Source organism: Apis mellifera, linkage group LG1 (genome assembly GCF_003254395.2).
Source record: "Apis mellifera strain DH4 linkage group LG1, Amel_HAv3.1, whole genome shotgun sequence".
In the NCBI taxonomy this organism is placed as follows: Eukaryota; Metazoa; Arthropoda; class Insecta; order Hymenoptera; family Apidae; genus Apis; species Apis mellifera.
Genome location: NC_037638.1, coordinates 20,919,173 through 20,938,503, shown reverse-complemented (window position 1 = coordinate 20,938,503; position 19,331 = coordinate 20,919,173). Strand labels below are relative to the sequence as shown.

The window sequence follows — 19,331 nt, the reverse complement described above, 5'->3', positions numbered from 1 at the left end:
AATTTTAATCCCGAGAACCATGTCATTATAAAAATTTCCCATAGAATTTAAATTCCTCTTTCCCCTTCATAACCTTCCTTCCCTGATTTATATCAAGTTTATCTTGCGCAACGAAGCAACTTTCGTCTATAACGTTTACTCGTATCACGACCCATGCTGTTCCTCCATACGATGCATCTTTCCTCTCGATGCTCCAACTTTTTCTCTCATCTCCTCTTATCTCCATCCTTTTTTTTTTTTTATTCATCACGATTTCGCCTCTATCTCGCGTGGCGAGGTCAACTCGACGTTGCTCGTGTTCTGACCAAGTCGATTTGCTTATCGGTCACGCTGTAAAAGGGCGGCGCAAAGCGTCACGGGTATATATTTTCGAATGAATTTTCGTGCTTTCGACGAGAGGCAGTTTCGTTGGGCGCCTTGCACGCGAGCCACGATACGCGATACAACGTTAAAACGCGAAAATTGGCGAATACAGGGACGGACACAATCGTTACTTTCCGCGCGGCCACGTGAAACACGTCTGCTTTGTCTGGGGTTGGTCCGCGGAGGGAAAACGCTCGGCTCGATTGAAAAATAGTTGGAAAATAGTATATATATATATACGAGGCCCCGCGAGGGATTTTTCAGAGTTGGAGAGTTCGGTTAGTTTGTCACTCGACGTATAGGGAAAGGATGGGAGCGTTTTTCTAGATTAGCGAGGGGATGAAATTACGTAGAAAGGTTGTTTGATGTGTCTCGTACGACGGTTTTGCCCTGGGTTTGTTGATTGTTTGATGTTTCGTTTCGGACAATGGTTCAAAAATCGCTTTTATCGCGAAGGGTAGATAGATGGATGGATGATTGAACGTCTTTTTTTTTTTCTTTCTTTCTTTATCTCGATATAAAGATTAATTGACGGGTATGGATGAATTTATACATGTTAGAAATTGGCAGGGGACATCAATGCGTAGAAAAAGCGCGTATCTCCGGCGATCGATCTACTCGGGATTCTGTTTCACGAACGGTCGTTAGCTAGTTTTCGTCATCATTATGTTTTCGAGCATCATTTAACGGGAGTCTGTATCTTGGCAAAGAATGGGTTTCTTGGTGATAAATTCATGTTTTTACCGTTGCCGATACCGATATAGTGATAAATTGGCGCCGGATAACCTAGAGTCCATCGAAGTGTTCATGATAATGGTGAGATACGCGGTGATGAATAGCCTTGCTTTCGAGGGGAAGTTTCAATTGTCGTTTCGGGGAATTAGAAAATTGAAATGGTGAAGGTACACCGTATATTTTATCATTGGTACTGCGATAAAGCGATTTTGATATCCGTAATTGATTTCGTAATTATCGATCTTACTTGATTCTTGAATCTATTCGTTTCTATTGTATTTTATTTATCTCGATCAATATAATAGAATATGAAAGATCAATTCGTAAAGAGTTGCGTTTGACGCGTTACATTTGGAAATTTCAATACTGGATAGGTGATAAATAAAGGTTTGTTTTTAAAGTGCGTGTCGATCTTCAGATCGAGATATTAATTCTCTCTCGATCTTTTTCCCTCGTATAATTCATCGAATTCGAAGCGGATCATTTTTCTCTCTCTGCATCGTCGTTGACCATCGAATTCCACCTTTAGGGCGTAAATTTCAGGAAATTTAGGCGCCGAGTTTTATTCAATTAATCTGCGTCTGTACACAATCTGTAATCAAACATTTTTTTCGAGAAATGATTGGTAATAATTTTTAGCTGGAGGCATCGTTCAAAATTGAAACGATCATCGGTCGAAGATTATACACGTATTGAACGTTGTTGCATGATTGAAAAACAGCGTAAGAGGCGAACAATTCTTAATCGAAAGGAGTCGTGATCGCGAAAACAACTTCGTTCGAATAAGTGGCTCGAAGCAAATATCGGCGGCATTGTTACACCCTCGTATTTGCGACAAATAATTATTATGTAAACGAACGCAGACCCGTTATCCGGATAGCCGGTGGCTGTACAATTGAACACAGACTTTGTACGAACAATTATCTTAGATAAATATTTGCCGTAAATTATTCGCGAATAACGGCCAGCTCTGAAGCCGGCTCGTAATGTCGTCATTAAAAGCAACGAGGTAAAAGAAGCCAGGGGTGAACGAGGGCCGTATGTAGCAGCAGCGCATAGGAACGATCCATTTAGATAATCTATACACATATACGCGCGCGCATACGTTGCATCGTTCACGGGGCTTGTGCCAACAGCTTGCAGCGATCGTTCTACTTTTTTTTTCCCCTCTTTCCTTTCTCTTTTTTTTTTTTTTTTTTTTTTTTAACCTTTTTTTTTCCGTTTTTTTTCCGTTTTTGCCTTCCATTCATCCTCCCTCCGTCCTTCATCCCCTCGACGTTGATTTTGTATATCGCGCAGTTTTCAAAAGAGGGATTGTATTTTTTTCGTTCCTCGCACATATTTTAAATATATTACAATAAAAATAATTTGGGGAGTGTTTTCGCCCGCCTCGCCACGAAAATTCGTTCGTTTTGTAAATTACGTTCGATTCAGACTATCTCGATTTCTCTATTTCTCTCTTTTTCTCTCTCTCTCTCGCTGGACGATTCGTGAATTCGCGACCGATCGTGGTTAAACAAATTTGTCGGGAAACGAATCAAGCCACAATTATACGGTGAAATATATCTAAATAGTTACCGGCCGTTTCGATCACTCATCCGTTGTTCAATTCCACCTCGAATTAGATCGTTCGTTTCTCTCTCTCCCTTTTTTTTTTTTTTTATTTTTTCCACCCACGTTTTTATAATTTTAAAACGCGGTCTCGGCACAGTGACAGCGAGATGGAATAAAACGGATGCAAATCGATCGCTTTTAGCGATCGGTTGGAGGAAGGGAAAAAACTATGGAATGTCACTGGCGAGGCGGGATATATGTGTGTGTATACAATTGTTGTTGTTCGCGACTGACGATCGGATTATTCTTGTTGCGTTGTTCGAAACAATTAGTTAGAGAATCGTTTGAAACGTCGTCCTCTCTTATCCATTACGAAGAATCGAATCGATCGTAGAAAGAAAGAATTTCACGAATAAGTTTTCTCTAAATATTCGAAATATCAAAGTGACATTCAAAATTTAATAATTGCACGTTTGTCATTATTTAAAAAGAAAATTGGGAGAAAATATGGGATATCAAGGACGAAAGTAGTTGAAGCATTCAGCGGAGTACGTCGCTCTTAAGGGTTGCCCCCTTGGTCGTTCGTCCAAGGGTAAAGACTAGGTTAAGTTAGGTGCGATCTCTTATCGGTGGAGTAGCGAGTCTACCCACGTCCCTCTTATCTTTCTCCCCGCTTCCTTCCCTGTTCGACTTACAACCCATACATACGCGCGATACATTATTGTCGCACTCGAAGCCACCGACTATGCTATACGTTCACCTATAGAAAACTGGAGGCTATCGACTGTCCTCGTACACGCCCTTCGAGGGCTCGACAGAATTTTTCCCGAGTTCCTCCAGTTCTCTCTCTCATCGAATCTCTCTCCTTCTCGTCGACTTTTATAGCTTTTCGAGAAGAACCGCGCTTTCAAATCGTTCCTCGAGCAACATCATCGTTAAAGGAACTCGCTCCAAGACATTGCTTTATTATATAACGATAAGTTTACGACGGGATCGCGATAAATACTCGATCGTTCCCCTCCACTCCGCTTTTAGAACCTTCCTCGAAACGATCCATCCTATCGCGGGCTGCGAGTGTAAAGTCGTCCGCTCTGTTTGCTCCAATAAAATAATAATAAAGTTTCGTTGCAAGGATCCCGCCTGAGGCTAATTATTCTTTCCTATTGTACAAACCGACGATAGACGGTGTAATAACGATACCAGCCTCCATTCCTTTCTATCTCTATAGTTTGGCGAGTCTTGGACGTTCGAACGAGGATCGTTGCTCGTCAAAAGTAGACATCAGAGTTTAACAAAGAATGAGATTACGTTTCATTTTCCGATCGAGATAAGACAAAGAGTGATGCGAATGTATTTCGGACTTATCCCCTTTCTTAATTCTCGAGAATTCGAGAATTTACGCTCGTTAATTTATCCAAACTCGTGACGAGGCCTCTGTCGCCACTGTAAACAGAATTAAGAGCGAGTAAAGTTTTCTTCCCTTCTCCTATCTGCTGGGGGAGGAAAAAAGAATAGCCGCGTTACGGGGTCGCTTCGTTAAACAAACTGGCAAGCGGAAGGCTATTCCCGCTTTTTCGAGCGTGCAAAAGAGGGAGGGGAGGAGGGATATAGGAGGAGTGTGTTTGCGAGCGGGCGAGTGTGTAGGTGAACCGGTGAAAATGTGCACGATCCCTGAACCGGGATCCGGTTTCTATACCACTTGGAAAAACTCAGTCAGCCAGACGAGAAGCGAAAGTTTTCGAACTCGATGCGTCGGAGTGCCTTACAGCCAACCAACGAGATTGAAATACCTCCTCTGCTTCTATCCTACGTTTCTCGTATCCTTCTTCTCTTTTTCTCTCTCTTTCTCTCGTCTCATTCCTTTTTCCTCTCTTTCTTTCTTTTCATCCATCCATCTTTTAACTTCTTCCTCTTCTTCTTTTTTTTTCCCCGTTTCATCGTTCGTTGGAACGCCGCGTCACTTTTATCCCCTTTCGTAGCGCAGCGTGGTGCCACGTTCGATTTGTAATTCAGCGAGTTTGTTGGAACAGCGAAGTTGACGTTGTGCTCAAAAAGTAGCGTGGGGATAAAGTTTGAATGCGAAAGTTACGTGCCGCTTATATACGGGCGAAGGTCGTGGTGGTGGTGGTGGGTGGGCCGTGGAGAGAGGGTGGCCGGGATGGTGATATAAAACCGGCGCACATGATGGGGATCTGGATCCGATAGGGAACTGTAAGTACGTTAACTTTGCCGTTTATGTTCGACGAACGAGAAACACGGAGAATTCCAGTGAGAAAAGTCAGCTGGAACACCTTGCGCCACTTGCACTCTCCCCCCTTCGAAACCGGAATTCTTTACGATTTTCTTCCGGCGAGTTTGCAACCTGGATTTCGCTTGTTACGCGGGAGATATTTCGTGCATTTGACGGGCTCGAAAATATGTCGTTAAAAATATACTTTTCTATCTTCTTATTTCTCGTTGTTATCGACGCCAGGCAATCGATAGGTAGATATCTTCTCTCGTTACCTCGATCGATGTTCCAGCGAATTTTAATTATCGATGAATTGCTTAAGCTTTCGGCTAAGCCTGATATTAAAAGACGTCCGTCTTCTTAAGTAATAATCGAGAATGAAAATATCTTCCGTTCATTTCTTCCTTTCATCGGTTGTCAATCGACTGTCAAAGTAAAAAATTCGAAAATAGCGATCATGCGATAAAGTTGGAATCGAATGCACGCTCTGGTTTTTTCCCCTATATAAATCTTCTCATACTCTTGTTTCGGTGATTTCCGTCGGAAATAGATCTATTATCGCGCGAAACGTTATTTTTTTCCCTTATCCTTTTTCAAAAGAGAGAGAGGAATTCTCGTAATTCGAAGATTCATCCATCGTCGTTTTCCATTTTTCAATTCAAGGGAATTTTAATTCTAGCGAAGATGATGCTAGAAAAAGCGATCCGGTTCCCGCCGGAACAGTCGTTAATTATTAAAAAAATGAGACTCATTAAAATGCGAGAGCGCATCAGCTTACGGACGGAGGATCGATCGAGTGTACATTTTACTCGAGTGTTCGCCGGCCAAGTTTCGCTGTAATTTTCGAATATTTCTGAAAATTAATTTATCATGTTACGGGGCGGGGAGGAAAGGAAGAGGGAGAATAATAATAATCCAATCCAATCCTCCCCCTCCGTTTCATCCGTTCTTTCGGAAATTCGATGAAAACAAGCATGTAATCTTTCTTTTCTTCCCTTTTTTGTTTCAGGGTTGCGACAACGGTCCGGTCCTACCGACACGCCAAGAAGCGGAGGTGAGTCGATTTATTCCATCCGAATATTAAATTTCCTCGATCGATGAGAAATCTTGTCGACGAAAATGTTTTCGCGAAAATTCGCAAAAAAACTCGCATCGAAAACGGCGATAATTCGGAACGCTGGATAGAGGGCGGGGAAGGGAAGCGAGGGGAGATAATTCGATTCGGCGTAAACGAGTAATCAAAGTTGAATTCGAAACGGAAAATTGAAGCGGAGCGTGCCTTTAAACGGATTCATAGCGCGTCGGGGGGGAGGAGGGTGGAGAGGGAGGGCCCGGTTTAAGCGTTAATTTTCCGAATAATGGTAAGTTGGCCGTCCGCGCCGCTCGTTCGTCCGGGCCGCTCATTAGCGTAATTGACGTAAGCCTCTCGATTAACGAGGGCATTTTGTAGCTGCGCGAGAAAAATGAACGGACCGCCGATAAATATTCGCAAACCGGGGAATGGCGGTTGAAATAAAGATGTTAAAGCGCGACTGTCAGCCTCGTAAATCGTTGACTCGCTCCCCTCCCCCGCCCCCGATGATACTTTTAAACGCGATAACCCCGTCTGGATAACGAAATTTCCGTGGTTTACGATTTCCTGAAATTTTGAAAATTCTCGCCGCGCCGTTGCCCTTCCCATCGATTCGCAAGGCGACGCGCAATAAACGTAAATACGCGCCGCTCGAGGCCCGCGTATTATTATCGCGCACATTCGAGGAGAGGTCGTGGAACGGGAAGCGTGGAATTTCGCTTGGTATATCGCGCGGAACTATCCTACGAACGGATAATAAAAGAGAAGACGAATGATTTTTTTCTTCCCTCTCGGAAAAAACCACCACTCGCGGGACACGCGTGTTTTCGAGCGTTACGTTCTTTTACGGGCCATTGTTAGTTATATATATATATATATATATATATATATATATATATATGGATGGCGTGTACTTTTTTTCGCGTTGAACTCGTTGCACGGGGATCCAGTTCCATCGAGACTGGATGGTTTTCGAAAGCATGCAGAAGAATTTTTCGAATCGGTGAAAAGGGAGAACTGTTTCGAAGCTCGTTTTCCCAGGAAAATTGGAAATTATAAAACGATGTTTCACCTCGTTTAATCGAAGCAACGGATGATGTCGCTCGTGAAAACCGCGAGAATGTGTTATTCTCAAGGAAAATTGGAGAGAGCATACGTTTTTTCTCGCTCTGTAAATCGAAATGTTTTTGGATCAGCGTTAAAACCTGCCACCGAACTCGTTCCGATCCGCTTTATCGAGAGCGGCGGAAACGGATTAAGGAGTAATGTATTCCGTTAGGAAGCAGTTGCGGTAAAGTGCTGGCCATCGATACGACGTTGGCTTCCGTGAAAAGCCTCGATCGCTCGCGGCGAACGCGCCGGACACGCCTTCTCAAAGTTAAATTGCCTCGCTTTTTTCCCGCGAATTTTTCGCTTCCGTTTCACGGAAAGCGTATCGAGATCAGCGCCGAAACGTTAGAATTTTAACGAATTTTAATTTTAATCGAATCCGATTCTCCGTGATACCGGAGAATCACCTTAATTGAACATTCGAAGAGGGGCTTGGAGAGGATTTGTGGACGACTCGACGTGGGCTAGTGGAACAGATTTAACGGGAAGGAAGGAAAGTTGGAGAGCGAATGAATGAAAATTTACATCCTGAGAAACACGCGTATCCTGAATATTTTCCAAAGATCGACATAGAAAAATTAATATATCGCATAAACGATATGTTCGAAGATGAAGCTAGATAATTCTGTCCTCAACATTTCGTGAAAAGACGAAACAACGATGCAAAATTCATTAAAATCAGAATTTTCGACCCAGACGAATCTCCTCGTTGGATACATATACGTATCATACGTTCCCTGACCGTATATATCCGTTCATACATATATGTATATATATTTTCGAAAGAATGGGTAACATCAACAACGGAATTCAAGCGTCGGTGTCCTCATTTGTAGCACAATAAGCCCTGATTTCAGTTCGAAACAGATCCCGGGAGTGTATTCTATCCGATGCGCTCGCCACATCTATACGCGAACGAGCATATAAGACACGGTACGAAGCTAATCCGCCCGTGACATGCAGCCGGTAATTAAACTCGAATGATATTCGAAACGAAAGTTTAAATTATCTTCTCTATCCCGTATACACAGTTATATACTTTTTTTCCTTCGTTCGCATCGTTCCGTTGTGCAAACTTCGGTTGGCGAATAATTTTCGATTCGAAATGTTAACGAAAACGCAGCCAAGAGTCGCTCGTCCGCGAGTTTTGTAGTGGTTAACGTTTGAATTTGACGCTCGTATCTAATTCTGTTTAGGGGGGTGATCGAGACGTACATACAGCGGTGGACACATACGCGCGCATCCCTCGGTGCTTGCCGAGGAAAGTTTAAATTATCCTGTCCGCCGAGAGGAAACATCCTCTTCTCGAGGGGAAACGACTCGGAGTGGATTGGCCCGAGTCTGATTAGTTGCTCCCGCTCCCTTCCTCCCTTCCGCCGTTCCTCGCTTTGATAACCATCATCGCGCGCGCCGCCAGAAACGGTAAGGTGTTGTGTAAGCTGTTGTTCTCTCTTTTTCGAAGGGGAAGGTGGCCTCGAATTCCTTTCTCGATGTCTTTTCTTAGACTCGGTCCTTTCGAGGATCTCTCTTCCAACTTTCGGAATCATCTACTCGTTGATATCCTCTGTTTAATCAGACTTGGCTCGATGAACCGGTTACCGTCGCTTTCCCACAGATCCGTATCAATTTTCGTAATGACTCCCTTCGAGGCTGGTTTATACAATAGATAGGTAAATGGTCCGCGGGGACAATGCGTTCGATTTAATTAATTCGAGATCGTGCTTTCTCACATATATAATAATTGTCGTTAATTTCGAACGTGTGATTTTTTCTATTTATATGTGTATATATATCGTTTGGCTTTTTCTGGAGTTTTCCAGATGGTATATCGGCGATACGTGAGTTTGGAGAATGGCGATAAAATTGGATCGAAACGCGTGCGATAAAATCCGTCCGATCGACTCGCAGGCTTGTCACCTTTTAACGCGAGCTTTAACGAAAACCGGCCGCGATCCCGGAAAATGAACGAAACGGGACAAAATACGGAACGAAACGAAAACGAGTTTAACTATCCACGGGCCGTGGTTCGAACTACGGGAAACTCGTCTTTTTCTCGTGGAAAAAAAAAAGAAAAAAAGAAAGGTGATAGAGATTAAAAGTTGCCGCGAACCTATTACCCTCCGATATAATAGTATCCTCCATTAACGTTTTTAATCCTCGATTCTGGTCTCGTCCCGTATGAAATCCCCGAAGAGGAAACTTTTAACCGTTCCCTTTGACCTGCTCGTTCTCGAACAGGAGACGAGAGTATTTAGGAGAAGATTCGAAGGAAAAAGTCTCCTCTCTCTCTCCCTCTCCGTCTCCTTTTTCTTTCTTCGGAATTTGAATTCTTCCAAGATTCCCCTTTCGGGACTGGCGTGTTCCTTTTCGAAGCAACGGGCTTCGAATTACGAAATCATCGACGAGAAGAGACGCGAGAAAAGTCGGAAGCAACAGGGGAGGGGGAGGGGGGAGAGTGTCGGAAAGAATCGGATGAAATACGGGGGTAAAGGAGGTCGGGAAGTTGCGAACTCGCTTCTTGGCGAGACATTTTACGTTGATTCGCGCCCGGGCGGCAAGTATTGTCGGCACCAGATGCGGAGAAGCGACATTCTGTCGAGTTTCTGCGATTCGATTTGAATCTCGTAATACCGAAGTTTGCAGAGTTCACGGAAGTCTGGATAATTACGGGGCGCTGCGCTGATTTCGCAGGCGCGCAACGCCTCACCTCTCTTTTTCGCGCGAGTTGTGTGTGCAGCAAAGAGGATACCTTCGAGGATATAATGGCGAAACTTGTTTCCCTTCTCCTCCTCGTGGGAGAAAAATTCGCGATATATGTAAAAATTGACGATCGTCGAAGACACGAACGAAGGAGGATATCGATTGATCTTATTTTTGTCATCCTCGGTGAAAAAGTCGAGCGATTATCCGAATGGTAATTGGAAAGGAGGGGGGGATGGTTGAACGGAATAATTAATATTCTTCGGTTTCCACGATGCCGGAAGTATGGCGCTGGGGCTAATGCAGCCCGCGTGCTATTTAATACCCCCCGAGGGGGAGAAGTATACAGCCGGTACCGTAAGGGCAAAACTCAATTAACAAAGTGGCTCGTCATCTTCTCCCAGGCCTCGAAACTAAATCCGTTTAATGCACTTATCTTTGTTGCCGCAGCAACAGAAAGCACTTGAAATCCGTTTAATATACTTATCTTTGTTTCTGCAGCTACGTACGAAAAGCGTTTCCCCTTTTAACGTGTATTAACTTACACGCGAAAGCGAAAGCACTGTTTCCGTTGTAACCTTATTAGCGCTGCGAAATTAAGTGCAGACGTCTTTTCGTATATTCTTTTCCCTCTCCCCATCCCTCTTCCCTCTCTCTCTCCTCTCCTCTTAATCCCCGCTTCTTTCTTTACACAGCGCGTGTGTCGCGCGCCGCTTTATTATCGCCCCGCCTCCGCCTTTTCACCGCTTTTTGTTCCAGAAATGAACCCGTTTCGAGGTTGTATCAAGAGGTAATAAACAGTTTCGCGTAACGGTTTAAGAGTTGGAGAGGGAGGGGAAGGTGTGGAACGCCGCGACGCTGTTGCGAATTCGCGAGGCGGAATCGGAGTGAAAATAAAAGATACGAGAGGTATTTCGAGAAATAATGAAACGGAACGAACGACGCAAGTTTGGAGAAAAACGGAGCAGAGAAATTATAATCGCGTTATTAAATTCAACACGGATCGCGTTGATAGTATTCTAGGGAAGACACGTTATTTATGGATACAACGATTAAAAATCGAAATGTAGTATATTATTTTTTTTTCGTCGTTCTATCGTTTTTCGGATGCAACGTCGAATCGCTCGATTTAATTTCGACGTTTCCACTTTAATGAGAGGGAAATAAATGGTCAATATTCCGAATGATTGATTAAAAAGTTATACAAATGATTTTATAAGACGCGTGTAAAACTGCGTGCACCGCGATTTAATAAAACGCGAAGGATTGTATATTAACCGGGGAAAAATATGGGTAAAGCGAAAAAGCGACGAATAATTACGTGTCACGATCGAAACGGCCACCGCCGCCGCCGCTTCGCCCGACGACGGGTGTTAATTTCATGACGAGAGATCTAATTTGTTCGCGTCAATTTACCACGCTCGAGTATTTCTTTGTGTTTACATTAATTCGCGTAAAATAGCATTCCGTATGCTCTGCCGGCGAATTCGTCACGCGATCGTTTCGCGAGGTTGTTTGGGAGAGGAGGCCGAGCACATTTACGGGGGAGGACGCGTTCACGGTGGATGGACAGGGTAGGGAAAGAGTGGAGGAATCAAGAACGCGTCTATTTCACGCCTACTTTATTTTACACGGCATTGCATCCAGGATCCGTTCTACAAGGGAAGCCGCGGTGCCATTTTCGAAGACACGGGCGGAAAGAGGTCGCCGTGTATCCTCTCTTGTAGTAGAACTCGTTTCTACGTACGTGAAACAGAACGAGGTAGTCTTTTTCTCGAGAAAGGAATTCTCTTGGTGAAATTATATCGCTGACCGTCGTGTCGAGAAAAATTCCTATGTTTATTCGACAAATCTTCAAGAATTTTATTACTTTTATTCCTAAACTCTATGCAGATAATTTTCCATTCCCTCGTAATTCGAGGTGAAAGATCGTATGAAACTATATGTATAATTCTATATATAGTTCGATACGAAAAAATTATACAAGAAGAGTAAATATTCCCTATATTATTGTGTTTGTTTTAAAATTTTATCGTCAAAGCTCGGAACAAAGTCTAATTTCTTGATTCGTTCCGATATCTCAATTGGTTGCAGAGATATAGAATTTGCATAGAAGTTAGAGAAGTGCGAAAGAAACATAAGAATAGGAGATAAGGATAAGGAAGATAGTGAATATTCTCTGCAAAAAATATCCTTTTCTTCACTCCTTGATCGAAATTCACTATCTTCGGTGTTTTCAAAGTTTTTCCAATTTTGATAGATAAATTTATATGATAAATTTCGTTTCTTTTTAGGGAAACATTGTGTTGCATAAAAATTCGCAGTATTAAATATCTATTAAATTCCTTTCGAATCGAGATGTAATGGTCGATAAAAATAAAAATAATCTTAAATCGTACCGCAGTCCTCACCGATTGTCTGTCGATTCGAACGAATTTGTTTTCTCGAAAAATATCAGACAACAACGGATCTATGGCAAGCATTACAAAACTTACCTTCTGATTGAGATCAGGAGGGAATTTTATACCGTGAAAGGAGGGGTTGTCATCGAGAAAGCGATTTCGGGAAGCGACGATCAAGGAACGTATCCGGTTAAAGTTTGCATAAACGACGTTTCGTCAGTCTTCTTCGACTCGATCGTGTTTCCCTTTTAATTTCCCGGATCAAATCAAACGCAAGCCTTTCCATTATACCGTTTGATCCTCGAAGAGGAGTATCTCGTAATCGAACTATTACCTTGCAAGGGGACAAAAAAAGTAGAAGAAAGAGAGAAAAAAATAACTCGATCTTTCAAACCTAAAGCTAAAACTTTGCCGGAAAACCATTCTCACCGTCACGTCGCGTGATAATTTTCCTCGAAACGCACCCTTCTTTCACGTCGTCGTCGTCGTTTTATTTCATGATGTTTCTTTTTCCCCTTCCCCCGACGACGTCTGCTCGTGTCACGGAATTATTTCACCGGCAGTTTACTCTGCATTTCGGATACAGAAGCGTGTCCAGAGCGATGTTCACCCGGTTGAAACTGGACAAGAATTATCATCGACGGCGAGAGACGAGGGAGGAAAAGTTGGGAGGCCAGAAGGGCGAATTCCAAGTTCCCTTTGGACGGACAATTTAGGAGCCTAGATTCGCTGTTAATGGACACTATTTATTATTTTCAACTTTCCAATCCGGCCTTTCATCGGCGATCCCCTCTTCTCCTTTCTTCCCATTGGTGAACCTGTTATGGATGATGAATCGCGTTGTCGGGATTCGTAATTCGGAATAGTCGAGGGGTTGAAACGAGGTCGGGGATGGGAATGGGATTCGAGGAATTCGATTAACTTTTCCCTTTGCGTGGATCGGTCGTTTAGAGAGAGAGAGTGACGATTGATCGTGTATTTTTGCGAGTTAGATCTCTTATCTTGGCTCAAGTACGTTGCTGGCCCTTCTTTTGACGATCTTATTTGCACGAGAGATATTTCATTAGGACGAAAGATTTCTTTGTTCCGATGATCCGGGGAAGAAAGGCCCGGATGAAAAGAGAATTATTCGTAACGAATTTATTCTGTTTGCGCAAGAAACGAGGAATTTTGATAACGAGGAAATGATCTAAAATGTAAACGCGCAAAAGTATTAAAAAAAAGAAAAAAAAATGCTGCAATAAAAACCATCGCGCGGAAGAAGCTTCGGTAATAAAAAAAACAGGACAAGAACATGTAAAAAAATTTTCAACAATAAATAAAATAGCGTAACGTAATCAAAAAAAAAAAAGAGGAAAAGAGAAAAGGAGAAAAAATCGGCAATGAAAACAATACAGCGAAGAGGTATGAAAAAAAAAAAGAAAAAAAAAAAGAAAGGGAAACAATTTTTAGCTAGATAAAAACTAGAAAATCAAAAATTGGGACCGCAGCGGTAAAAATACAGCGGGAAAAAGAAACCATGAAAAAAAAAAAAACGAAGACTAGAAATAACTATGGATACATCTATACGCGGGAGGAAAAAAAAAGAAGGAAAAAAATTCTCCGCGAATGAAAATTCATTTTAAACGAGAACGGCCATTAGATTTGTAGAAGGTCTGAGGAACGGGGATACGTGCCAGAAATTTGAAAATGGCAGCCTCGAATAGAATCGAGTTACAAAGTTGTCGATGTAAAAATGTGACCCAAAAAAAAAAAAAAGATGGGTACCGACGAAGCTGTGCAGCTGTCCAGTAGCTAGCAACTGGACATATATAAACCCACTCGAACAAGTAACTTTTCCCTTTCATTTCATCCATTTCATTCTCCATGATGAACGAAAACAAAAGCGTTGGCCAACCCGACAACACGAGGTTTACTCGATAGGAGGCGCGTTGCAAAAATTTATCAAGCAATTCCTTCAGTTGATACGAATTCGATTTGTGCCACGGAATAATAACATCTCTTCTTATCTATGTGCGTATATATATATATATGTATCGCATTGGCCAAAATAATCCCCCGCGCGCCGTTCAGAATTTCCATTATTATCTTGATTATGCAAACAGATTCTAATTGTCGGTTGTAGCAGCCGGCCTGGTCGCCGGTTACACGACCGGCCCGTGTACGAGTGGCGTCGAATTACCAAAACGTCCAACTTTAAGCACCCCTGCCATTGCTCTGTGCACCACCACGTCTCTGTGCGCAAGGATACGTAATAATAACAGAGTGCATGAAGTTGTATATATATAAGTAGTAGGTATATGTATATATATATATAGAACGCGCTCGCGGAAGGAATTATTGCGCTGCGTGTTGCAATTCGAAATGGCCGGAATAACGCAAAGGTCGTCTTGAATAGAGGCAGCGAGTGTCGAGCTAATTGGCTGCGGTGGTAAATTGGGCCAACGCTTTTGCGCCACGCCCGCCCACCGTCGCCAACTTTCCACCCTTCGATTATGCTAGCTCGCCAGCTAAACTGTGAAAAACACGCGAATTGTTCGAACATAAAATATCGTTCGGTGCATCGTAGCGGACGATTCATCGCTTGGATGGGTGATCGTGCAACGATCGATCGAATTCGAATCGAGAGCGTGAAAATATCGTCGATGAAATTAGGATGAAAAAAAAAAAGAAAAGAGGAGAAGGATGAGAGATAAATTTTCGAGAGAGAAATTTTGGAAATTCGAGTTTGAAAGAATTTTGTCGTATTTTGATAAAAACTTTTTTTTAAAGAATATTTCGATAAAGAAGTTTCGAGATTCGAGTTGAAAGAATGAATCGCGAAGAAATAGAATTTCAAGTGATGAGAATGAGAAAGATTAGGATGAAAAAAAGGAGTTGGAAGCGAAACAAAAATAACTCGAAGTTCTCTCCACGTGATATTTTCCATCTCTATTAACGAACGATAATCGAGCATGAATGAATATATCGTATTTGGCACGGGGGAGGAAAGGGAGAAGGGGAGGGGGAAGTCGAAAAATCATATTTAACCCGGTGTGTAATTTTCAGGTCGATGGATTTCGAGCGACCTGATATCGCGTCGGTCAATTTCAATTTCACTCTCGTTATCGATTAGCCGGGCAGAAGTGAGAGTTACGTACGGCCGGGCTGTACATCACACGGAATTAAAAGTTCTCGACTCGTAGCCGGAATTCGTAACAATCCTGCACGAATTCGCGCCACGTTCTCATGTGATAATTCGTATTCCTGACAGTTTGCGACCCCGTAGCGCCAATTTTGCCAAAGGATTTTCTATCGCTACCTAATTTTTTGCCACCGAGTTGTCTCCCCTAAAAATCATCCCCTTCCTATTCAACGAGAATCAGGGAATATCTAATTTAATCGAGCATACGAGATAGGTTAAGAAACTCGTACATAATTAATCAGTAGATACAATTAAAGAGAGTTTAAACAAGGAATAATTTAATTTTGTTAAACGTCTATTTGACTTCCACGCTCAATTATAGTAGTTAGATGCTTGAATCATCCTCTTAAAGCCAAACTTCACTGCACGATTATTTAGAGTTTCGAAATTGTGAATTTTAAAATTGTCATTTCAAACGAATACAAGTTGCATACATGTCGAAGAAATGTTAATTTCAACGCATTTTTGTTCTTAACGCGAACAGGAAAAATAATAGAGGATTGATCGAGAGAGAAGATTAATTAATTCGATTAATTATCGAACTCGGCTCGCATTAATACACGCGTAACGGTGTTAGTATTTGAGGAACTCTCTTCGCAGCGAGATGTTTTTCATTTCATCGAAGGCCTCGGAGCGATAAAACGAAAAACTCCTCTCGTCTTCTTTTAATTCCGCGTGATCCTCGAAGGTGTCACGAGCCTATCCTCGGCGAAGAGAGGACGTGTCCTAGGAGGGTAAGCAGGGAAGGGAGAAGAGAATGGAGGGAGAGTAGAACGGGAGACGGACGGGACTTTGGCATTTATCCCTTATCCCGCGGCTAAAATTGAACGCGAACGAAATTTGTGTGGGGGAGGATGGGGATGGGTTCGCGACACCTCGAGGGGAAAAAGGGCGAAGGAGGAGGAGGGGGATTGGGAGAAAAGGATGAAAGAAAAGAAGGTAATTGGTCTGGATAAGGAGGGGGACTGGAGGGAGGACTCTCATTGCCGGTTTTCAAGCAATTCTAGACAAAAGCTTTCGGCCACCCTCGAGCCCGCCGCGTGCCTCTGTAATCCTCGTTTCTTACGGGCAAGTATGTTCTTTTGGTTAGCTCGCAACGTCCGACTCGCAGCGTGTATTGCAGGGGGAAGGAAAAAAAATTTCCCCTTTCCACAAAGGAGAAAAGAGAATTCTGAGAATTTTTTTCAAGACGGAGGACGAGATTCGATATCGAGTATTCTCGATATCGAATTTTACGAGCGCGTCTATCGAAAGAGAGATTTTTAATTAATCAAAAATTTAAAATGTAAAATTTGGTGGCAAGAGGGCATTTTTCAAATTTGACGAATTATCGATGATTTTTTTCTTTTTTTTCTTCTTCTTCGCGTGACACGAGCTCGCAATCAAACTTCGTACAGGAAACCAGCGATGCATGTAGGTTAGCAGGTCGAGGATTTTCCGATGAACATTTCGAGAGCGCTTTAAGGTTTCGAAGAGGGACAGTATCGACTAACGAACGTTATAGCAGGCAGCTATAACATGCCCGTCATTTCGATTCAATGCCAGAATTATGAACGTTCATACTAGGCCGAAATCGAAGAGATAATACGAAATGTTATCCGAAATGTTACGCGAAATTGAATATCTTTGGGATATATTCCTTATATCGATGGGAATAAAAATCTTTAATTTATCGCGCGAACAATAAATTCCATATTCGCTAATAATAATAATAATAATGAGAAATTAAATCCGCGCATTGATAAGTTTAACGAGCAATTAACTTACGCTCCAACGATTTCATCTTTTAGAAAATTCAATTCATCAAGTCGATGGGAGAGCGATTCGACGGAAAGGAACTATCAAATACTCGCAAGTGCTCGTTGAAACCTTCGAGCCGTTCGGGCTTTCAACGAGGAGCGGTCGTAAATTAGAAAAATTAACCCGCCGACTCGTTAGATTTCATTGGTGTGGACTCTTTTATCGCGTACGAATTGAAAAGCCGGGGATAGTTTGGTCCAACTATTCCCGGCCGAGCCTCGAATTAACGTTTTCATTTTGTTCCCGAAGTTACGTCAATCAACCGATATGCATCGGGATACGGTAGCCAGGATGAAATTGGGCTATCATTACGTTGGTTAATTCGATGTTGAATGACCGGACGTTTCCATATTCCGTTTGCCGTCAACCGAAGGATTTCGTTGTCATCAAGTCGAAACCTATCCATAGCAAGGGGAACGATATTCGACGATTTATTCGATTTAGCCCCTTCCTTCCTTCCTCCACCTTTCTACGAATCCTCTTCGAATAGTTATGCAATCGTGTCACATTGTCCGCACGGGGATCCAATTAAAGCTCGATCGTGAGAGCGCGATACGATTCATAATTGAGTCGAGTCTCTCTCTCTCTCTCTCTCTGGGCGAGAAGTCGGATTGACCGGCCTGCAAATTCGAACGAAACTCGGCCAGGCCGAGGGGTGTAAATTCGTAAAGAGGTGCAGGCAACGGATGGAGTGTGAACAGGTCGTGGAATCTGGGTGAAGTTTGGTAACACGCCTGAAGGGAACGAAGGTGTGCCGGATAAAGTCAAAGTTGAAACGGGAGGGTTGAGGGGAAATACGTGTCGCTTGCATAGCGCGATGAGCGGAAACACAAACTGGAGGAGGAATTTTTAACTTTTTCAGAAACTATTCTTCTAGAAATTCCTCCTCCCCCTTTGCACCACTCCTCTTTTTTCTCTGATGCTTTTTCATAAACCGTTGGCATCAAGAGATTCGGAAAATAATAATCGGAGACGGTATCCGCTATTACACATCCGCGGTTTCCTGAAACGCCTCGCCTCCGTTTCCACTCGCCTCCAACTATCCCGGCCAGGGGATAGTTTTAACGAGAGTTGTTGCGGTGATTACTCCAGTAATTACGCGGAAATTGTACCTAAACCGCCGCCCATAATAGCCGCGTTAAAAAGCGGCCCATCCTCGTGTTTTCGTTCCAAAGTTTTTTTCCCCTCCCCTCTCTCTATAATTAATCGTTCGTAGTATTATTAATTAGAAAGTTGAGCATTACTTATACTTTGTATCATTCTTCGTTTTCTGCTCCCTTTTCTCGATTCTCGTTCTTCTCTCCTTTGTCCTTTCTCTCTCTGATGCTGCTAACTTTCGAATTTTGAGCAAGATACCGATAAACAACATCGAAGCGCGATTAATATTCGCGTATTATACGATACGATAATTCTAATTATTTATTAACGAGATTGTCGCGAATCACTCTATGCAGGGACAATCGTCAAATAAGCGACGCGACAATTACAAATACTCGCGTATTATTCCCTCGAAGATTATTACTTCCCTGTCACTGTATAATAATTTCATAATAATAATAATTACATTATAATATTCAAACACGCGTTGATGAACGTCACAAATGATGGGGCATATATTAAAATCGAAGTTTGAAACGTTGTTAGAATATCTCTCGAATGTATCGAATGTGAATTGGAATTATTTCTCTTGATCATTTTCACCGATATACGTTTATAATAATAATTATAAAATATGTTTAACGTGTCGCGCGATCGTTTGCCAAAATTAATCCTTCTTTCCTTATTCCTCGTTAATAAAAACGATCTTGCTTTTGCCATCGATCATAACCGGATGCCATCATTCTTCTCTCACGCCTTTGTGAAAATTTGAAAATAACCGAAACATTTATATTTCACGCTCGAGATTGATTTAAAACCGTGTCAACCGTGAACCACTGCGAAACACTATACCGGCGTTGCGATTCATTATTCTTCGCGTGGTTCGATAAACCTGCTCGTCGACGGTCCCTCGAGAGGAGGAAACGAGAGTAAAAGGGAAAAGCAAGGTCAGGGCGGTGGAAAGCATTTTTTTTTCTTTTCCCTCCCCCCTCTCTCTCTCTCGTGTCTTTTCACCAGGACGATAAATCTTGATGGAGCATCCGGTTACGCTACCGGATTTGACCGTAAAGGAGGGAAGAAAAA

General features: G+C 42.6%; 1 protein-coding gene across 8 annotated transcripts in view; it reads left to right on the top strand.

The window, feature by feature from the left end:
* The window catches only part of LOC724195 (B-cell receptor CD22), a 309,575-nt gene that overhangs the window by 68,708 nt on the left and 221,536 nt on the right, over positions 1–19,331 (top strand). For all 8 annotated transcript variants that reach the window (XM_016915573.2, XM_016915560.2, XM_006571402.3 and 5 more), the window contains one exon: positions 5,892–5,936. In XM_016915573.2, coding sequence (XP_016771062.1) covers positions 5,892–5,936 — 45 coding nt within the window. The remainder of the gene's footprint in view (positions 1–5,891; positions 5,937–19,331) is intronic.